The sequence below is a fragment of the Spermophilus citellus genome (genome assembly GCF_964194105.1).
Source record: "Spermophilus citellus genome assembly, chromosome: 8".
Classification (NCBI taxonomy): Eukaryota; Metazoa; Chordata; class Mammalia; order Rodentia; family Sciuridae; genus Spermophilus; species Spermophilus citellus.
This window is the reverse complement of record NC_138189.1, coordinates 66,397,082-66,418,660: the sequence shown is the minus strand read 5'-3', so window position 1 is coordinate 66,418,660 and position 21,579 is coordinate 66,397,082. Positions and strand designations below refer to the sequence as shown.

Below are 21,579 nucleotides of genomic sequence, written 5' to 3'. Positions count from 1 at the left end.
TAGTTGGCAGGGGAAGTGGTCAGATGCAAGTTTTTGGGGGTGGGGCGAGTACTGGGGATTGAGGGGCACTCAACCACTATTTTGTATTTCATTTAGAGACAGAGTCTCCCTAAGTTGCTTAGCACCTTGCCATTGCTGAGGCTAGGTTTGAGCTTGTGATCCTTCTGCCTCAGCCTCTCAAGCCTCTGGGATTACAGGTGTAATGAAGCTTTTAAAAAACAGATCCCTGTTTCTAGTCTCAGAGTTTTGTAGCTGCTGGTTCCTCTGTCTGAATCTTGCTTCCTCCCATCTTGCTTGGGTAATTCCTCATCCTGAGGGTGTGGGAACTGCCTCTGCAAAGCCTTCTCTGGTCCTCAAACTGACTTATCCCCCTTTTAATCTCTTGCCTATTATTTTGTTCATTTCTTTCTTTTTTTAAGTTTTATAACTTTATTTGTCAATCAGCAGTTAGTTTTCATCCACATTGACTGTGTGTAGATTTTTGAATGTGGTAACAAGGATGCAGGTTACCCAAAATGGAGTTTGTTTGGTGAATCTTCATCTTCACCTTTTCTGGACAATAGCACACGAATACAATATGGGACATTCCTTGTTCCTTTGGCCCAGACAGCTGTTGAGCCTGGTATCAATTCGCACATCTGGAGTTCCCATCTCCTTCATGGCAAATTTCCGGATTGCTTTGAGTGTCCAAAGAGCACATCTCTTGAAGCCCACTCCACAGATGCGCTTGTGATGTTGATGGTGTATAGCTGGGTCTGGACCTTGTTGATGGCAGAACAGCCCTTCTTCTCATCACCCTGCTGTGCAGGAGCCATTATGCCAGGCCCAAGTTGGAAAGGAAGGGTGCGAAGGATTGTATTCTGTTCATTTTCTCTGCAGCTCTTGCCATAATTTCTATTACATAGCAGTTAATTCACTTTTCAAACTGCCATTAACTCCAGGAGGGAAAGGACCCTTTTGGTATAGCCTTAGGCAAACCTGGCTCTGAGCCAAGGGACTGGTACATATTAGGAGCTCTGTCAACTGTGCCATGAAATCCTGGGTTGCCTGGTGCTCATGTTTATGTCCAACTGAGGCTGAACCAAGTGCAGAATCATGGTGAAGGTGTTGTTGGTGGGAGAGAAAACATGTGAGCTGGTAAAGGCAGAAGGTAAAACAAGGGCTTTGACCTTCAGCTTATGTTCTGAGCTGACTGAAAGGAAATGATACATTCATGCTCCTCCTGCTAGAATGCAGGCCGCCTCCAGGGGTCAGCAATCAACAGGTTTGTTCAGAGCAGGCCTCTTCCTGAGATTGTGTCCTGCCTCTATCACTTTCAGTATAGTTTCTTTCATCTGCATAATAGAGATCATGATGTTACCTACTCTTTCGACCTGAGGTGAGTATTAAATGAGTTACTATATATAACTTCTAGCAGGGCCAGGCACATCAAAAGCTCTCAATCGATGGTAGCTATAATTTATTAATTCTCACTCTCACGCTAGAGAGACGTGGATTTTAAGTGAGGATTAGAGAACACTGATAATTGCTTCCTTCTGTCTAATACCTGGCTCTTGAAGGGGCTGTCTTATCTCTCCTTCTTTACAGGTCCAGAATTTAGAGAGCTCTAATTTTTGGTTTCTATTACCTCTCTAGGAATATTTTCTGCTATATGGTATGGCGGCAGGGGTGGGGGTGGGGTCACTAACAATAATTTTACCAATATCTCACCAAACAGGAGAATCTGGATAGATGGGAGACTCTGGCTTCCACTGTGGAAGCCCGAGAAACGGTGGGTTCTCCTTCTTGACGTTGGATGCTAGAGCTTGGGTTTATGACCCAACTGTGGGTATTGGGGTGTTTCTGCCTCAGAATCTTGGATCTTGGTGGATTCAGGCATAGGCCTAGGATCAAACAGATCTTCTTGGCAATGGTGGGAGATTTCAGGGTCCATGCATGAGTGTCAGGGGTGTTGATGATCATGGTGGCATCCTAGGCAGTCTGTCAGGTTTTGTCTGTTTTGTTTTATCTATTTAATTTCACATTGAAAAATAATATGCATAATAAAAACTACTAGTAATTCAGTAATAATTTGCTTTTTTAAATAATAGTTTTATTGGGCTGGGGTTGTAATTCAGTGGTAGAGCACTTGAGTCTTGCATGTGTGAAGGCACTGGGTTTGATCCTCAGCACCACATAAAAATAAATAAAGATATTATGTCCATTTACAACTAGAATTTTTTTTAAATAATGGTTTCATTGAGTTATATAACTCACATGCTGTATAATTTACCCATTTGAAATGTACAGTTCTTTGGATTTTAATCTGTTCACATAATTGGGCATGTATCATCAAATCAGTTTTAAAATACTTTTGTCCCCTCTCACTGATCAAACCCTCTAGCTGTCACTCCCATCTCTTCTTACTTCCCCCCCACTAGCACCATGCAATACCAGTCTGCTTTCTGTCTATAGATGACAAACTCTTCTCCAACTAGAATTTAAAGATGCACTTTCCTTACCTGAAGGCAAGGTTCCTGCTTAAGTCATATTAATTCTTGTTGCAAAACAGATTACCTCCACATTTAGCAGTTTGCTCTAAGTTTTGTTTTAAAAACAAAAACACATCTCCTTTATCATAGCTTTTTTGGGGCAGGAATTCAGGCCTGGCTTAACAGAGGCCATTGCCTCAGGGTGTTGCAAGAGACTGCAGTGTGTTGGCCAGGGCTGCAGTCTCATTTGAAGACTCAATGCAGGAGGGATCTGCTTCTAAGCTCACTCACTTTGTTGTAGGCAGGATCTGGTTCCTTGTGACTATGAGACTGAGGGTCTCATGGTATAGTTTAGATATGATGTGTCCCCCAAAAGCTCATGTGTGAGACAATGCAAGAAGGTTCAGAGGTGAAATGATTAGATGATGAGAGTTATAACCCAGTCCCCTAATAGGGATTATCTGGTGGTAATGGTAGGCAGGTAGGGTGGTGGGTATGATTTTGGAGTATATATTTTGTCATGTCCTGAGCTGATTTTTTCTACCACACATTTCTGCCACGATATTCTGCCTCACCTTGGGCCCATAGCAACAGAGTCAGCCTTCTATGAACTGAGACCTCTGAAACCATGAGCCCCAAATAAACTTTTCTTCCTCTGAAATAGTTCTTGTCAGGTCTTTGGATAACAGCAGCAAAAAAGCTGACTGAAACACCTCATTTCCTTGCTGGTGATTGGTTGGAGGAACCCCCAATTTCTTGCTGTGTGGGCCTTGCTTCATCACAAACAGCTTGAGAGAATCTGCTAGCAAGTGTTTTGTAACCTAATCATGGAACTGGCATTCGCTCAGTGTTGCTATATTCCTTTGGTAAGAAGCAGGTTACTTACGGGGAAGAGATAGCACAAGGCCAGGAGGTGGAAAATGGTAGGGCCGTGTTGGAGGCTGCAGGCAAAGGCCTGTCCTGCAGACCTCCCTGGAGTTCTCCAGCTACCTGACATCTTTTTAATGCATTTCTTTTTTCTTTTTTCTTTTTGTTTTGTTTGAGCTAACCACAGTCTGTAACTCGTTTGCATCCAGGACATTATACTTGTTTGTTGGTGTTTGGTCATCTTGGGATTCTGGTTTTTATTGACCTTTCTGTGAGAGGCATAGCTAGATGGTAAAGGTTTCAGTGTTGCTCATTACACCTTTTTGTTTTCAAAGTTATCAATTCTGTGTCGATTTTATCACCTGAGAGCCAGCTAGCCAGCCCCTACCAGAAATTTTGTTTGAATATTAATCGGCATAAAGACCACAGCAGAGAAGAACAGAGACTTGGCCCCATCAAAACAGGAACACTGAGTCCTGTTAAAGGGACAGTTTATAAATCCTCAGATCAGCTTGGGGTTTTTGTGGTTTATCCTCATTTGAATCAATCAGAGGGTTGCTTTCCTCCCAAGAGGGTTTGTAGGATTTAAGCCTCAGAAATCCAAACTAGTTTAAATAAGAAAAAAGGATTTGTGGACTATCGTAGCTCAGAAATATACTAGGGAGGCCCATAGGATCAAAGAGGAACTGCAGAGCTCCTGAGCCTTCAATCAGTAGCTCAAGGCCAATAGTTCTCCCTGTGGCTCTCATGGATACCTCTGTCATCTTTGTGTCTTCCCTTCTTGGCCTCATTCTTTATTATTGCAAACAGCACATCTTATCTTGGTGATATGTGACCTTGGTTAACCCTGGATTGGGCTTTGAACCAGAAGAAAGAGAAAGGTTGGGTCAAATGTTTATTCTCATTATCAGGAAGATGGGGTACTGTTCCAGGTCAGGCCTGGATTTCAGGAAGGACCATGGAAAACCAACTTCCACTACTGCCCAGTTCAGTCTTCAGTTTGAGCTCTTTGTTAGTGTCTTGGACATGGACACACCGTTCATGTACATAACTCCTAAATTTTTGGAGTTTCCCCAAAGGATAAGACAAAGCCACAGTCTGTGGTAGTGGTCTGACTGGGAAATGTAGGTTGGAGTGATTCATTTGGGGGCCGTGCTTTTCATGGAGTCTTCAAATTAATTTGATTGCATCTAAGGTCTAGTGTCAGCCCACTGGCAAAGTAGAGTCACATTAAATTTTTCCATTCTAGATTTTACTTGTCTCCTAACTACTTGACAGCTGAAAAAAGTTATTAGTAGAGACAAGAAGGCATTAGATGACAAGGAAAATAACTATCCATTTCATGGACTCCTGACTAAGGTTGAATTATAATAACAAAGATCAGAGCTTTTTATTTGCTGCACTTTCTGTGATTTGTGGGCAGATTGTTGTTTGTTTTTTGCTTTTTAACCTTTCAAGTAAGGGATGATTTGTGAATGTTTCATTTCAGAAAACAACGTATATTCAGGGACTCACTCATTCATCTCAGGGCTAAGACTAAATCTTGTTTTCAGAACCGTCAAACACTTAACTTTTGGAAGATGTAATATTGGGCTCCTTTTAAATATGTATATTTATATATTTGTGTATATTGATCTAAGTTGCCATAGAATTCTTCCAGAGAAGTGCTATGGTGGGCTCTCTACATATGCATTTTGGCCTGGGACTATTTACAGCTGCTTTCACAGTTCAAGGCTTTTTTTTTTTTTTTTTTTTGCAAATCACAGCTCACGGCTAACAGCCTGACACTTTCTCTTTGGCAGTTCTTTATGGAGGGCCCTGTCTATGTTAAGTGCTTGAAGGAATTTTGTAGAGCCCACATTCCTATGGTCTGGGTTAGGGCTCTCCCTCCAATAAGGAAGCAGCTCACTTTTACATTACATTGAGATCCAATATCCAAGATGACGGTAGGGGGTGGGGAAGAGAAGATAAAACTTACTTGATGTCTCCTGGAGGCAAAGACTAGTATAGTGGTCAGGAACTCTCATTTTACAAACCCCATAGAGTTGTAAGATAATCAGGTAAAATATTTAGCATTATATGGGCACATTGCTTTGCCACTACTATAGTAGTTACAATTATCTCAATAGTCATCATTTTTGGGTCCCCGTGCTTCTATTTTCTACCATGGACTTATTCCACTCCAGGCCTCCAGGCAAAGAGCAAATCACGACTAACACCATCTCCACCACCATCGCCACTACCACCTTTATCTCCACCACCTACACCTACACCTCCATCACCACCATCACTACATCCTCTACCATCACCGCTATCACATTGACCACCATCACCTCCATCACCACTACATTTATCACCACTGACATCTCCACCACCACCTCCACCACCATCACCACCATCACTTCTACCTTTATCACCAACACATCCACTACCATCGCCACTACCACTCCTACCTCCAACAATACCACTACCTCCACCTCCATCACCATTATGACCATCACCACCATCACCATTATGACCATCACCACCACCATCTTCACCACCACCTCCACCACCATTGCCACTACCATCTCTAACTCCACCACCATTGCCACCACCAACCACCTCCACCTCCATCACCATCACCACCATCACCAACAGTAGCAGTGGTGGTATGGGGGTCTCTGGGAACAAGACTGACTTGAGTTGAGATGTAGAACTTGCCAACCAACTTCTTAGAGATGCTGCTCCTCAACTATAAAATGAGTACAACAACACTTGTGATGAGTGTGAGAGATGGACATATGTTTAAGTGTGTGACACCCAGAAAGCCCCACTGTAGAAAAATGTCCCCAGTTGGCCATCTTCCTACCTCAGGCCCTCATGATGGTATAAGTGAGGATCTCTAGAAGACAAGTCTTGCTGTCCCTCTGGTCAGCCTTATCCCTATTCTCACTGGCCTTGAGTCAGACTTCATTGCTGTTAAGTCTGGCCCAATTTCCTTCAAACCAATGCCTGTGGTCCCATGATAATAGGCACAGCCACTCAGAAGTATGCTGTTCACATAACACTCACCCTGGCATGGGAGCCAATGAGGAGGCAGAACAGAGATCAATCTCACTGCAGAAGTGAGAGGCAGGCCTAGATCACATATGCCTGCTCATATATTTGTGACTTTGCATCAAGGTCAGCAAGAAACAATAGCAAATTAAAGATCTGTTTGATATAGAGGGGGAAATGACACTTAAAACCTCTTGAAGTCAGGTTGAAATTTCTCTCTGCTTCTGTCTGGTACTGGAAAGCTACCAATCAATAAAAAGACTTCTCAAGTTACTAATTCTTCACGTTGCAGATTCTTCCTCTGATGTCATTTCACATGGGTTGCTATTCAGGAAGGGAAGACACATGGGGATATTGAAGGGCTCAGTGACAATTATTGACATTCTCTCTTCTATGTCTTACAGCCTACTTCTGCTTCCTCCTGACTGCTCTGGGTGTGACAGCTGGTGCCCATCGCTTGTGGAGCCACAGGTCCTACAAGGCCAAGCTGCCCCTGAGGATATTTTTGGCTGCTGCCAACTCCATGGCTTTCCAGGTGGGAAAGGAGGGTTTCTGCTGAGGGGACCCAGTGTAGAAGGCAGTGTGGGAGGAGGAGAGGGGTGGGCTGACACTCTCCACCCTGGTCCTAGTCAGTGCTCAGGCCCCAAGCATTCTCCGTCCCCATTTTTTCTAGCATTTATGCTAGAAACATGCCCTAAGCCCTCAACACTTGTCCAGCTTAACCAGGGGCCAAGTTCTGTGCTGAGCATGTGCTATATATATCACATTTGATTCTCACAAGAGCCTCATGAGCCAGATGAGGAAATAGAAGTTTGATGAAGTTAGAAAACTTGCCCAAGTTATAGGGCTAAAATCCAAGGTGGGCAAACACAGGTCAATCTGACTCCATAGTCATTGTTCTTACAAATCAGTGTCCTGAGTTTACCCTACAAGGCCTTGGTGGAAAGGCTTTTTGACCCAGTGTTGGAAGACTCAGGGATTCTGCTCTGAGGGTTGCTGGTTGTGAATCAGTCCTCATCTCCACTTTATTCATTTGTAAAAATAAAGAGTATGATTTCATTTGCAGGGTTGTTATGTAATCATTGAAAGTTCCAGGGACCTATCACAGTGTAAGAGGTCACCAGTGTACCATGATTGGGCCCTATCCTTTAGGACAATTCCAGTCCTAGACCATTTCCTACCACCTTGGGCACTTTCTGAGCTATTTGGATTTTGATTTGACCACAGATTTCCCCCCACTGCCCCTAATTCTTCACCTAATAATTCAGGCAGCACAAGTGGGAACAACTTGTTTCAAAGTTTCTGCCCTTATATGTGGGCAGATCAATCCAGGCTCCATTTATTTCCACCAATAGGAAGGAATGGTGATTCCTGAAGCTGCCTTTGGTTCCAGGGGAAGCAGACATCTCACAGCTGGCATGTCCACCCGCTTCCCTAGAACAGAGCCTGACCCTGAGCGTTTCTCTTGTGGCTATGAATTCATGTCCCTGGCTTTAGGATTCCCTCTACAGTTTCAGCTTTCACAGAGCAAACAGGACTTAACACGTAGATCAGTTTGGGAAACACAGTTGGTGATATGGATATGTAGTGGTTAGAGAATTCAGGCACAGTCAGAAATTAGTCCAGGGTCCTAGGAAAGACCCTACTACACACAAAGGAGAGCTTGGCTACTTCTTGGTTCCATGTTCTTGGTTCCCTGTTGGCAAAGGGAACTATGCTGCACTTTATTTTGAGTTTAACCATGTTCTTATTTCAATGTTGTATTCTGTTTATCATCACTTAGAAACTCATTGACTTAGTTCTGTGATGCCATTCAGGGCTGAACTCAATATTTTCATTTATTTTGTTCAAGCAGTTTATTATTTTTAACCTCCAGTTGCACATTCAAGTAGTTATAAAACATCCCTATTCTTGGATTTTTTTTTCCAAGATAAATAACTCGTGACTGAGAGCCTAAAACTCTGATTCTTATTTTCCCAGTGAAATTATTTGTTTGTAACTCAATATTTGAAAAACAAATTGTCCTTAACAAAACATCACATAACAGAATATTGGGCTGTGATTTTAACTTACTTGGGGAAGAAAATACATGGTACAGGGAAGTACCAAGATCCTTGGCTCTACTGTTTGCTAGATGTGCTGTTTGGTCTGCTTTTATGCAAATCCCAGGTTCTTTGTCTGCAAAAGGAGCATAATAATAATTGATAGGAGGATGAAATTAATGGGGGGAAAAAGCATTAAGCTTCTAATAGCATTCTATTAGTATTATTCTTCCTCTTGTGTTTTATGAGAATCCACATACTATCTCATTTCTATATTCTGGTAGCTATCATATAGAAAACGCTCACTAATTGTTAAATAAATTTAAAAAATGAATAGCTTTGAAAAACATTTTTAGAAATCATCATATTCGACTATGCACACTTCCTTCAAGACCCACATTTGTGGTGAATTTTTTTATTCATTCAACAAATATTTATTAAGCACTTAGTATAGGCACTGGGTCTAACAATGAACAGCACTCAAAATCCTTGCCCTCAAGGGGGCTTTTTCATCTAGTGATATATTAGAATTCCCAGAATATCTCAGTGGAAATTTCAGTGCTTTGTGGGTCTGGTGTTACATGACAATGTCACTAAGCAAAGGGTGTCTTTAAGGTAAGCATAGGGCTGGCTTCTATAACTATGTATATTGGTATCAGTGGGAAAGAACAGTCAGTCCAGATCACTTAATCTCCAGAGGAGAACAACCTGGAAGAGTGAAAAAATATGTGGTGATCTGCCCATGTAGGGTATTGACCCCCAACCCCAACTTAATGCAGCTATTGACTTAGTTCCCTTTGATGTTCTCCTGGATTTTTAAAGTGTCTCAAAGGTTCTCCCCACTTTCCCTCCATCAGAATGTCCATATCTTTAGCCAAAATGGTCAAGGCATGCCATAGTTATTTCTGAGGCTAGATGCTGCAAACAAGATCCTGATCATTAAGAACAATCTTAAAATTGGAACTTAAACATTTGAAGGTCTCTTTTCTGTTTCTTCTGTAGAGAAGATATGCATGAGTCAGGAAAAGTGGGGGCACTTTTAGTTTGAAAAGATGACGATGGAACAGGATTTCTGACAGGAACTGTAAAAACCCTCTAGCCCCTTTACTCCCTTGCATTCTGCAACGACCCCCAGAGTTCTGTCCTGTCCTTCTCCCTTTTTAATAGGATGTAAGTCAACCTAAAGATGGCTTGCAACTTCCTTATAATTTTGTCCTAGTCACTTGTGGACCCAGGTGAGGGATTCCTGCTGTTCAGTTGCCTCCAGTTTTCAGGAACAGTCATCAGGACTGCTTTGTGCTCTTGTGTTTGCACACTCACATCTGCTGGCTGCACTGACTGTCTTGTGAACCCAGTCCAATTAACAGCACCTGCTAGATGCTTCATCCTTCTCAACGATGGCCCATTTCCTCATCGGGTCATGAGACATAAGATTTAAAGATGGAAGTGACCTTAGGGAATTCAGTCTAAATCCTCTTATCTTTATAAACAGGTGAACATGTAACTCAGAGAACATTAGTGACTTGTCAGTGGTGGATAGACTCAGACAGAAACTCAGGTCTCCTGAGCTTCCAGCTGGGGATCTTTTGGCTCACACATGGAAGTTCCTATGTGGTGTCCTACAGTGTGATTTGCACACAGCATATGGTTGGGTCAGTTTTTTTTTAATCCACTCTGAATAGCCTCTGTCTTTTTGGAGGGTGGATATGATCCCAGGCCCTGATGCATGCTAAGCACATGCTCATTTGTGGAGCTACATCCCCAGCCCAAGTCTCTATCTTCTAACTTAGACCATCACATTTAAAGTGACTATTGATACAGTTGGATTAATATCTACCACGTTCCTGTCTTCTATTTATTACCCTTGTTCTCATTTCCTATTTCTGTCTTCTGTTCTTTTCTGTCCTTTGTGATTTTTACTGATTTTTGCATGATTCTATTTTCTCTCTTCTCTTAGCATATCAATGACACTTTAAAAAAATTAGTGGTTTCCTAGAATTTGCAATATATCTTTACAATTAATCCCAGTACACTTTCAAGTCATACTATACCATAGAGCACTTAACCTAGCATGCTTGAGACCCTGGGTTCAGTTACCAGCACCTCAAAAAAAATACTATACCACTTTGCAGTGTTGCAAATACCCAATTCATTTATCCCTCCTGACCCTTATACCATTGTTGCCATTCATTTTTATTTATTCTAGGCTAAAATCACCAGATGCATTTTTGCTAGTATTATTTTTGAGCAAACTGTTATGTTTTAGACTAGTTAAGAATTAAAAATATGTTTTTATTTTATCTTCATTTGTCCCTGATGCTCTTTCTTTATGTTGGCCTGATTTTTCTGACCTAAGTAATTTTCCTTCTGTTACCTTCATTGTCTTTGGTTTTCCTAGAAACTTCTTCTTGGGCTTTCAATTCTTTCCACTGCAACCTCTGGTAATGACCCCTAATGATGTGGTAATAAGGTGGAGGAAAGGGAAGCATTCTATAGGGATCTTGAACATCCCATGCAAGCCCATGAGCCCTAGCTATGGCACTGCTGGCAGGTAGTAGAACCTTTAGGAGTTGAGACCTAGTGGAAGAAGTTAGGCCATTGGGGATGTGCCCTTAAAAGAGATATTAGGACCCTGGCCCCTCATCTCATTTTTTCTTCCTGGTTGCCATGAGGTGAACAGGCCTCCTCTGCCACATGCTCCCGCCATGTTGTAATGTGCTGCCATGGTCCCAATGCCAATGTCCATGGATGGGAGCCTCTGAAACAGAGAGTCAAAATAAACATCTTCCCCTTATTACATTGATTCTCTCAAGTATTTTGTCACGGTCACAGAATGATGATTAACACAGGAAGCATTCTATGATTAGGTCTCAGTCTTTTAGTGTTCCTGAGTTGGGTATTTTCCTTCCCCTAAGTAATTAGGCTTTGGTAAGACTCCAGCTGGTTAGGCTCTGGTGAAGTAGTTTCTCTGAGTACAGGCCTTGTTAGGGAAAATGAAGAGTTCTGGCCATAATTCAAAATGGTTGATTTTCTCCTCCTCCTGCAGGAAACCCAGGGACATTTTTCAGAAATCAGAGTGAGAACAATTCATGGTAGGGTTGGGGTCCCCTAGGACTGGGCACCCTCAGGGGTTTTAGCTCTTAGGTTGACCACAATGAGCCTCCAGCAATCTATCAGTTATGGTTTCAAGTGCTCCAACCGGCACTGGCTCTAGTTCTGGGCTTTGCTCCTGGGTGTCTGCTCCCCTGATCCTCTGTGCTGCCTCTATCTAGTTTAGGGGGCAGCCATATGTCTTATGAGCTTGATCTCCAATAGATGTAAGAAGAGTTGTCTGCTTTCAGTTTGTCCAGCTTTTATCTCACTGTGAATGTGGAGGCAATGGCTTGCAGCTTGTTCTGGGTTACAGTGTGATTTGTGAATGGAACAAACTTTACACATAAATATGTTAAGTGAATCATGAAACCATGGGTCATAGACTTTGGCAAGAATATACAAGAACAACAACAGAATAGAGGAAGATGATTATTGAATGCTAGCCACATACCAGAACTTCATCAGGTACTTTATATAGTCATCTGAGAACATGCTACAAATTAGGTTTTCCTCATTTGACAGGTGAGAAAACAGAAAGAAAAGATGCTATGTGACCTGTCTAAGGATATATGGGTTTAAGTGACAGAGAGGACTTCCAATGCAGGTGGCGTACTCCAGAGGCCACCTGCTTCCTGCCCTGCCCTAATGCTTCTCAGAGCATCTGAATATATATTTATCCAGGCACCGGAGAACAAGACAGACAAGGTCCCTGTCCTCAGGATGTGCGTGTTACAGAGGGAGAAAGAGCAAATGAACACAAGCAAAGGAATAAACAAATATGCCCAGAGCAAGAAGAAGGCTATCAAGAGCTAAAATGCAGCTCTATGATATACAACACCAGGGAGGTGGTGCTCTAAGAAATTAGAGAATGTATTTTCAGTCACCTTTTTCATCACTGTGACCAAAAGACCTGACAAGAACAATTTTAGAGGAGGAAAACTTTATTTGGAGGCTCATGGTTGCAGAGGTCTCAGTCCATAGGCTCCATTGCTCTGGGTCCTTGGTGAGGCAGAACATCACAATTATGGCAGAAGAGAGCGGTAGAGGAAAGCTGCTCAGGAGATGGCACAAGGAAGCAGAGAGAGAGAGAGAGAGAGAGCTCCACTCTCCAGGGACAAAATATATACCCCTAAGGCACACCCGCACTGACCCACCTCCTCTAGCCACACCCTACCTGCCTCAGTTACCACCCAGTTAATCCCCATCAGGGGATCCATGCACTGATTAGGTTAAGACTGTTATAGCTTCATCATTTCACCTCTGAACCTCCTTCCATTGTCTCACACATGAACTTTTGGGGACACCTCATGTCTTAAACCATAACAAACGTGGTCAAAGAAGACCTTGCTGAGGTCTTAGAGCTGAGACCAAAAGGACAGAACAGTAGGGTAAGAGCATTCCAGATAGAGGGAGGAGCGAAAGGAAGTCTGGGACAGGTATAATGTGTTCAAGGAGCAGAAAGATGGGCAGTGTGACTGGTCCATGTTTGGGAGAAGATAATCATAGAAGAGGCCAGAGAGGGGGACAGGGGCTTTTTAGTCCAGCATGGAGTTTGGATATTGGACTAAATGCCATCATAAGGCACTGCAGGGTATTAGGCAGGGGAATAGCATGGCTTCGTTCATTTCATTGGTACAGGTAAGCCTCAGACCACAGTCATGAGACCTTGGAGTTTTCCTGCAAGATTCAGGATCATAGACCATCCCCAAAGGCTGGGTCTCTGTGGGTCATGCAAATCAAAGAGGGAGACTTAACCTCCTTGCTTTCAAGGAGGCCAGTGCCCTCCAGTATGTCCTGGGTGTTAGCAGCAGCACGTAGTGGCAGTTGGGCAGAAGAGAACAAAACACTGGAGCACTATTGCAGGTTCAAGAATCCTTGACCCCAAGTGGTTCTCTGTGCAGGATTTAGCTGTCCCTTCACAGATTCTGTTTCAGCGTTTGCCACCTGCCCTAACTATAAGCCCAAGCCTCACGTGTGCAGCTTTTCATCCACATAGCAGAAATGGTTTGTTTTCCTCCTTTCAAGATGGGTGGATGTGGCGAGTCGTAGTGTTTCCTTCTCCTGTGTAAACAGGCAGCCCCAGAAATGGTCCTGATCCAGATGCCCTGAGAAGCCTTCCTGGTTTGGTTTTGGAAGGCATTTGCCCCTCATGCCTCACTTTGTCTTTTTCCACAGCGTTTTGCCCTCTGGGGTTTATTTGGAAGTCAAGTGGAAAGAGCAAATGCTTGTCTCTGAGCAGCTTCTCTCATCCTTCACTTGTGATGAGGGGCCCTTATCGGTTCATCACAGAGGTGTTGCTGTATACCTGCTGCTTCGTGACTCCATCAATCAGGGCAGGAGCCTCTGACAGATGAAATGGTGCGAGCAGGAGGTGGGAGAGAGACCAAGGAAACTCTCCTGAGCCTGATATGGGAGGCACGGCATTTATTTTTTCTGTCCTTACCTGCAAGGATTGACTACACTTCCCACCGATAAAAAGTGTACCTTTTAAGGTAGAGAACAAAATCGCTCCTCCCCCCAAGATACCTCCCTTCCATCTTTGCTAGGAATCTAGGTCAGGGAAAATAGGTGAGATGAGAGAAATCACCTAAGGAAATGCACCTCAAGGGAAAGAAAGCGTGACAGCCTCACAGAGCCAGAGCACAGAAGGCAGTTCCAGATTCGCACGCACTAAGCAACAGGGATGGTCTCTTGTATCCCCCTCCCCTCCCCAGGTAGAGTGGAGCCTCTTTAGTGCAGATCATACTTGCTTTATACAATGCTTGCATTTCTGTTTCTAGGTAATTAAATTTTTGTAAAACAAACAAAATATTATTTACTTTAAAGGCACATAGAGAGTTTGCATTGGACAGAAATTCTTGGCAAAGTAGAGGGTACTTTTGCAAATAAATAATCACCAGATTTTATATGTTAATTTAGCTCCACTTGTATATTGCAAGAAAAATATGCTTGTTTAATAAGAGTTCACAGATAGTGCTGTCAGTTTGGAATCTTTTTGGTAATACTTTTAAGCTCACCCATTCATTCTGCCTATGATCATAAAGAAGGTCTTTAGAAGGTTATGAACAGGGAACTCCTTTGCTATGTGCTTTCTCTCCTGCCCATGCCCTCTTCTTCTAAAATCATGGACAGTTAGAGCTGGGGATCCTTAGAAGCCATGAGTCTAATGCCTTTTCTGATCATTGAAGAAACTAAAGCCTAAATGTCTGAGTTTAGTTGAGTTTTCCCCCAGTGTCTCCAGAAATGTTCCTGGGTGCTGAAGGAGGTGGTCACAGGGCAGTTCCTTGACAAACTACTTCTCCGGTACCTGCCACCAACCACTGGGCTGAGATGACACTTCGGTCACTGCTTATTCTCTCTTCCACTGCTTTCCTGCCAGACACTGTTATGTTGCTGCTTCTTTCGAGGTTTCCCAACCTCCTGATTATTTTGCATTTTGGATGATTTCTTCCCCAGCTGCCTTCATTTGCATTTCTCCTAAGCCAAATCTCATTGTGATAATTTCTATTCATATTTCTTTTTTTTAAAAGAGAGAGTGAGAGAGGAGAGAGAGAGTGAGAGAGAGAGAGAGAGAATTTTCATATTTATTTTTTAGTTCTCGGCGGACACAACATCTTTGTTGGTATGTGGTGCTGAGGATCGAACCCGGGCCGCACGCATGCCTGGCGAGCGTGCTACCGCTTGAGCCACATCCCCAGCCCCTCTATTCATATTTCTAATCTCTTTAGATCCATCTGTGTTATTTCTCTGGCCTCAATGATGTCTGCTGAACCTCCTAATTTAGTACCAGCCAAAAATGTTATTAACAAAATGCATAAGGCTTGTTTCCAGTCATTAATGAAGATGCTAAATAAACTAGATCTCACAGACACAGTGGGGCCTTCTGCTAGCTGCCTCTGTCCCTCCTGCTTGTTAGTTATTGAGCAGTTTTTCACCATGGATCCTGTTCACCCTGGTTCAGGCTCTTCAATCATCCTGTCCCAGTTCCTTCTAATGCTAACCAGAGCATTTGTTATGGGAATGTTTCAGGGACGGTTGTTTCAATGCCTTTATCAAGTTCCTAAGATAGAATATCTATAGGAGTCATTGAATCAACAGTTTTAATTAATGATAAAATTTATTGAATTTCGTATGCCAAATGGAAACTTTTAAGCTCGATTTTTTACAACTCTTTTAGAAAGCAAAAACATTTGATTATTTTTATCTTCTTCCTGTTGGATCTTTCCTTGTTTTGGATGTAAATCTGCTAGTTAATTCCTTTTGAATTTAAGGGTGCATAAAGCACTGTAAGCTGATGAGGAACACAAGAGCTATATAAGAAATAGTCCTTATTTTGAGACTTTACAATCTAATTGAGCCAGCTAGGCTTGTGTGCAATAAAGACAGATCCTTACAAGATGGTGCCAAGTTATTTTGCCCAAAGCCTCATGCTGAGCCTTAGTGCTGCAGAACTGACTATGGGCTGAGCAGTTGGAGAAATCCTAATGCAAAAGTGAGTTTTGAGTTGAACTTGGAAGGTGAAAAGGATTTGTCTAAGAAAGAAGGAGTAGATGGGGAAACATTTGTGAAAAGGTGGAGAGAAAGAAATGATTGTCACATTTCATCTAGAGCCACAGTGTAGTTGTGGCCTCTGTCTGATTCAGGAAGTAAACTGATGGTGTTTTGCAGATCTACACCCTGCATGACATCTCTTTTTGGATCTCAAACTCAGTATGCCAAAAACTGAAGTCACTCTACCTTCTCTTCCCAGATTATTCCTCTCCTAGGTTTCCCAACCAGGAAACTGGATGTTACACATGTTTTTTTCCAGTCAATCTTTTAGCCTGTTAGTCTCCCTTCAGTTCTGCTGTGAATTCATATCTTGGATCTTTAAGCCTCTTGTCCCTACCACCTCTAACTCAAGCCATGAGCCTCTCTTGGCTAGGCTACTAAACAAGCCTTCCAAACTGGAATTCTAGCTTCAGTGCTCGCCTTTCTTCATTCCACGGCCAGAGGGAATTTATTGAAAATTAAACAACTCTCTAGCAAACAAACCTGTCAGTGGGTTAGCGTTGCATTTGGAATGAAATCCAACCTCATTATCATGGTCTAGAAGGCCCTGCACGATCAGGCTGTTGCCTGCTGATTCTGTTTTCACCCAGTTTAGTGGCCTTCAGTACAGTTCTGATACTAACCACTCAGAGTCATCATCAGACCCCACAAGTTAAAGTGGAACCTTCTACACGACTGCCCCCATCTCAGACACCAGCTTCAAGGATGGTAGAATAGTAGTGAGTCCCTACTCTATTGATACTTCTGATTAACCAGATATAAAATTGGGGTTCCTATAATCTCCCAGGTTCAGTAATTCACTAGAATGACTCATGGGACTCTGGGCAGTACTATAGTTAGGACTGCAGTTTTAGTATGAAGGATGCAGCTCCTGAACAGCCAAATGGTATTGCTGCATGAGGCATAGTCTGGAAGGGTCCCTGCCTCAAAGTCCATCATGCCCTCTCCCCATGGAGTCAGGGCATGTCATCCTCCCTGCTCATCAATGTGTTAAGCTCTACTGAGCCTCGATGTCCAGAATTTTCATCAGGATTTCTTTGCAAAGGTGCGATTGATCAAATCATTTGCTATGTGATCAAACTCAATCTCCAGTCACTCTCTCATCTCAAAGTACGCACTCAAATCCTGTGACTGGTCTTTCTGGTGATCTGCTCCATCCTAAGGTTGTCTAGAGGCTCACCTAAGATGCTTCATTAGCATAACAAAGCTCTCCTATCTCTCAAGAAATTCCAAGGTTTCAAGCTCTGTGTCAAGAATCAGGAACAAAGACCAGATATACTCGTGATTATTCTATAACACTTCTCATGCCACTCACCCTAGCACCATGCTACTAACCCAGCGTCCTTCTCTGAGTTCCTAGACTGCTCCCAATGCTTCCCAGGGCCTCAGATGTTTCTCCATTCCCTCCCTCACTGCCACTCCCAAAGGTTTTCAATCTCGAAATTGTTCCATTAGGGAAGACTTGCCTATATCAATGTCTCCTCTTTGTTATTTATTCCCTGGAAGTCTTATTGATGTATTTCATAGCTCTAATCTCAGTCTGAAACTATTTTATTTTTAATTCATTTACTTTGTGTTTAGTGTTGACTCCTCTGTATAATGCAAACTCTGTACAGACATAAATAACTTTGCTTGTCCTGTCCTTCTTTATCTCTTGGCCCATAACCAGTCAGCAAATATTTGTCAAAAGATCAAATGGGAAAGCTAAGAATGCTGAGGCCAGCTGAAGATTTCTGATTTCCCCAGAAGGAGAAAATTTGGATTATTGAGAAAAGCTTTATGCAGAGTCTTTCAAGTCATGAGCAAGAGAAGGATAGGTGTTTGGGGAATATGAACATTGGGGTATGTTAGTAGCATCCGAAGATATTGTGGAAATGAAAAGACGAGGGACAGAGGTTATTACAGGAACCCAAGAAAACTGATGAAAACTTAAATCAGGGTGGAGGGAAAGGGAAAACTCAGATTTTAAATAAGGACATCTTAGAAAGTTTTCTTTTAGTTTTAGCTTTTATTTTGAAATAATATCTATTTAATTTTTTTTACAGAAAAGTTGCAAAAATAGTAGGAAGAATTCCTGTGTTCTCTTCACCCACTTCCACTGAATATTAGCGTATTGCCTCATTTGCTTTATTATTCTCTCCATATGTGTATGTATGTGCATTCATGTTTTTTTTTCTGAATCATTGGAGAGTAAATTACAGATACCATGCTCCTTTGTTCTTAAGTACCTCTGTGTGTATTTCCTAATAACAAAGACACTTTCACATAGAGCTAGTATACTTACCGAAGTTGGGAAATTTAATGTTGATATAATACTATATCTAGGGCCCTGGTCTGGGATCCAGCTCAGGATCATGCATTACAATGAGTTGTAACATATCTCTAGATTCCTTTCATCTGGAATGCTTCCTTGCTCTTTCTTTGATCTTATGACATGTATTGGCCCATTACTTTATAGAATGTCCCTCAGTTGGGTTTGCTCATATTTCTTCATATTGGTTTCTGTGAGTTTTTGCATGGACACTACATTAGTATTGTGTGCTTGTATGAATTTTTCCATTGTGTATGATCATAATGCACCAATAAAAAATATGGGAAACCCTCCCTACATTAGTGATCTTGTGTACTTCTTAGCATCATACTAGAGGGATATGAGAGCTAGGGATATAGCCCAATTGGTAGAGTGCTTGCCTCGCATACACAAGGCCCTGGGTTCAATCCCCAGAACCACACACACAAAAAAAGAGGTGCATGATATTACTGTGTCATACTACTGGTGATAAGAACTTCAAATTCTTGGGTGATATCCATCAGGTTTCTCCACTGTAAGATTGCTACTTTTCCTTTTGTAATTAATGAATAATTTATGTAGAAATATTATTAGCCTATGAAAATATTTTCTCTTTATCAAACTTTTACTCAATAATTTTAACATACATTGGTGATTCTTCCCAGATCACTTATTCCTATGACATTTGTTTGTTGGCATCATACAGTAAGGACATATGTAAAATTCTTCCTGTTTATTTATTATGAGCCCATGATTTTTTAATTAAGTGGATTATAATCCATTACTGTCATTATTTATTTCAATGCACAAATTATACTGCTTTTCCAGTGAGAGACCCTATGAATGGACTCCTATATCCCCTTTTGATAAAACCCATCCTTTTTAAAGTACTTTCTTTCTGGCACAATGGCACACACCAAGCCATCATGTACTTTTCCTACCCTAGTATGAAAGAGACATTTTTCAAGGGCTCTGGTTCCTTTTAGTGGGGAATAGCATTTAAAAAATTGAGATCTGGGATCTAAGTGTATTCATTGCTATGGTGGTGTCACTGTTTTCTACGCTGCTCAGGAGACTAGAATATGGTCACACCACTGACCAACAATCCCTCAAAAACTCAAATTGGAAATATTCATATGAGGACTGGCCAAGACATTTTAAAAATGTTTATTAAAAAAGCCAGATGTAGGGGCTGAGGCTGTAGCTCAGTGGTAAAGTGCTTGCCTCGCATGTGTGAGGCACTGGGTTCGATCCTCAGCACCACATAAAAATAAATAAAGACACTGTGTGTTCATTTACAACTAAATAAATATTTAAAAAAAAAAGCCTGATGCAGTGGTGCATGTAGGTAATCCCCACAACTCAGGAAGCTGAGGCAGGAGGATTGCAAGTTCAAGGCCAGCCTTGCTAAACAACTTAGAAACCTGTCTCAAAAAAAAAAAAAAAAATTAAAAGCACTGGGGATGTATCTTAGTGGTAGAACCCCCCCCCCATTCAATCCCATTATAAAAAGTATATCTATCTTTAAAAAGTGTAAAAATCTTATTTGAATACATTCTCATTATAAGAGATTTAAATGAAGAGTATGGGAGAAAATATGAACATCCATTTACTTTTTTGCAGTCTTTACAGTTCATCAGCAAAAACTTTTGAAACCACTTAGACTGGCTTTTCAACTCTCGCTCAGCTTTTAAAACTTAAGCAGGCCAAGAGCCACAGGAAGGCAAGGCAGCAGGTGGCAGCTTGCCCTCAGACAGCCACAATTTGCCAGGTGGTGCAGACCAGTGCCAGGCCCCTTCAGGGGACTTTCTGGACTATTCTTACAGATTGTCAGCATTATGTAGAAGGAAATCAGTGCTGACTCAGTATCAACCATGGGGAAAGCACTGAATCTTCATCACGGTTTGAATGGTCCTCTGTCCAGGCATCTGACCTGGAGGGGATTCAGTTCAGACCCCAGGGACAGTGGATTTCCAAAGAATCTTACAGATCCTAAGCAATGGAAGCAGCAGTGTCTCCCCTGATTTGACCCTTGATTAAATGTCTCTGTTTGTCTGTCTCTTTCTCATACACACACTTTCTATTTTAAAACCTTCCTATTCAAGCTGACATGTTGGACTTAGTTTCTATTTCACTACTGACTTGAAATAAAGATGTGTTATGAATAAAAGTGGAATTCCCTTTGGCTATGTTTTGAGGCCACCTGGTTAAGTTCTCCTTTTGGAACTTTAAGCAGCCACAAAATTGAATTAGGGGACACAACAACTGTATTAGTGTCTGGTCAGAAGCAAATATGTTAGGCCAGGGGAAAACCAAGCAATGATTCTGGTTTCAGATCTGTCCTGTGGAACAAGCCACACACTGTTCACTGAGCCTTCATCTTGCCCACTAGTGGAAATTCTGCGAGCCTTAAAAGACAGTTTTCCCTACTCCAGTTTAGATGACTAGAGTCAAGAATTTATTTTGAACTTAAAAGGAAAGTTGGGGAGATGTAGTTTTATAACAGACTTTGCTGGAGATTTTGAGATGAGTTGCCTTTGCTTATGTCCCAGGTGACACTCCAGGGCTTTGTGGATGGAGGATCAGTTTCAATGTCTTCAGTCTCAGCAGGTACCCCATATGGGGATGTTATCAGTCTTATCACTACTGGATGCATAGATACAGGGTGGGTTCAAGCAAGGTTGTTGCCACATCAGTCGAGGTGGGATTGGTTGATCAGTGCCTATGAGAACCCAGATGGAAGAAGGTGGACCTAAGGATACAGTAACTGACTGGATTGCTAGAATCTTACTGCTTCACAGAGTTTTTCTAAGATAGGACAGATGGAAGAAGCTGGGACATTTTCATCCAGGAATACAGAAACTTTTTTCAAAAAATAATGTCTTTTCCCCATATTATAAATGAAAAACCCACTTATAAAAATTTAGAAAATGCAAACTAATAGAAAAAATTCAAAATCACTCACAGTCTCATATCCCATAGAGAACCACTGTAAACAGGTTGAATTATACACTGCCTTTATTTTTTTCTGTTTAAACACATGTTTTTATGAAAAATCCACAGTGTACATATTATTTTGAAAACTATTTTCCTTTTTTACTGCAGATAGATAAGATGTTAATACTATACTATGAAGCTGTAAAATACTATATACTAGAATATTAATTTCATACAGTTTAGTTACATTATTATTTAAACTAGTTATATACAATATATACTACTTACA

General features: G+C 41.7%; 1 protein-coding gene and 1 pseudogene across 2 annotated transcripts in view; one reads left to right on the top strand and one right to left on the bottom strand.

Annotated features, from left to right (window-relative positions):
* SCD5 (stearoyl-CoA desaturase 5) overlaps positions 1 to 21,579 on the top strand; it is a 156,701-nt gene that overhangs the window by 85,686 nt on the left and 49,436 nt on the right. The window contains exon 2 of the mRNA XM_081304329.1: positions 6,782 to 6,912. Coding sequence (XP_081160455.1) covers positions 6,782 to 6,912 — 131 coding nt within the window. The remainder of the gene's footprint in view (positions 1 to 6,781; positions 6,913 to 21,579) is intronic.
* On the bottom strand, positions 448 to 836 carry LOC308654640 (large ribosomal subunit protein eL31-like; annotated as a pseudogene). Its single transcript has one exon. The product of its transcript is annotated as a large ribosomal subunit protein eL31-like (transcript).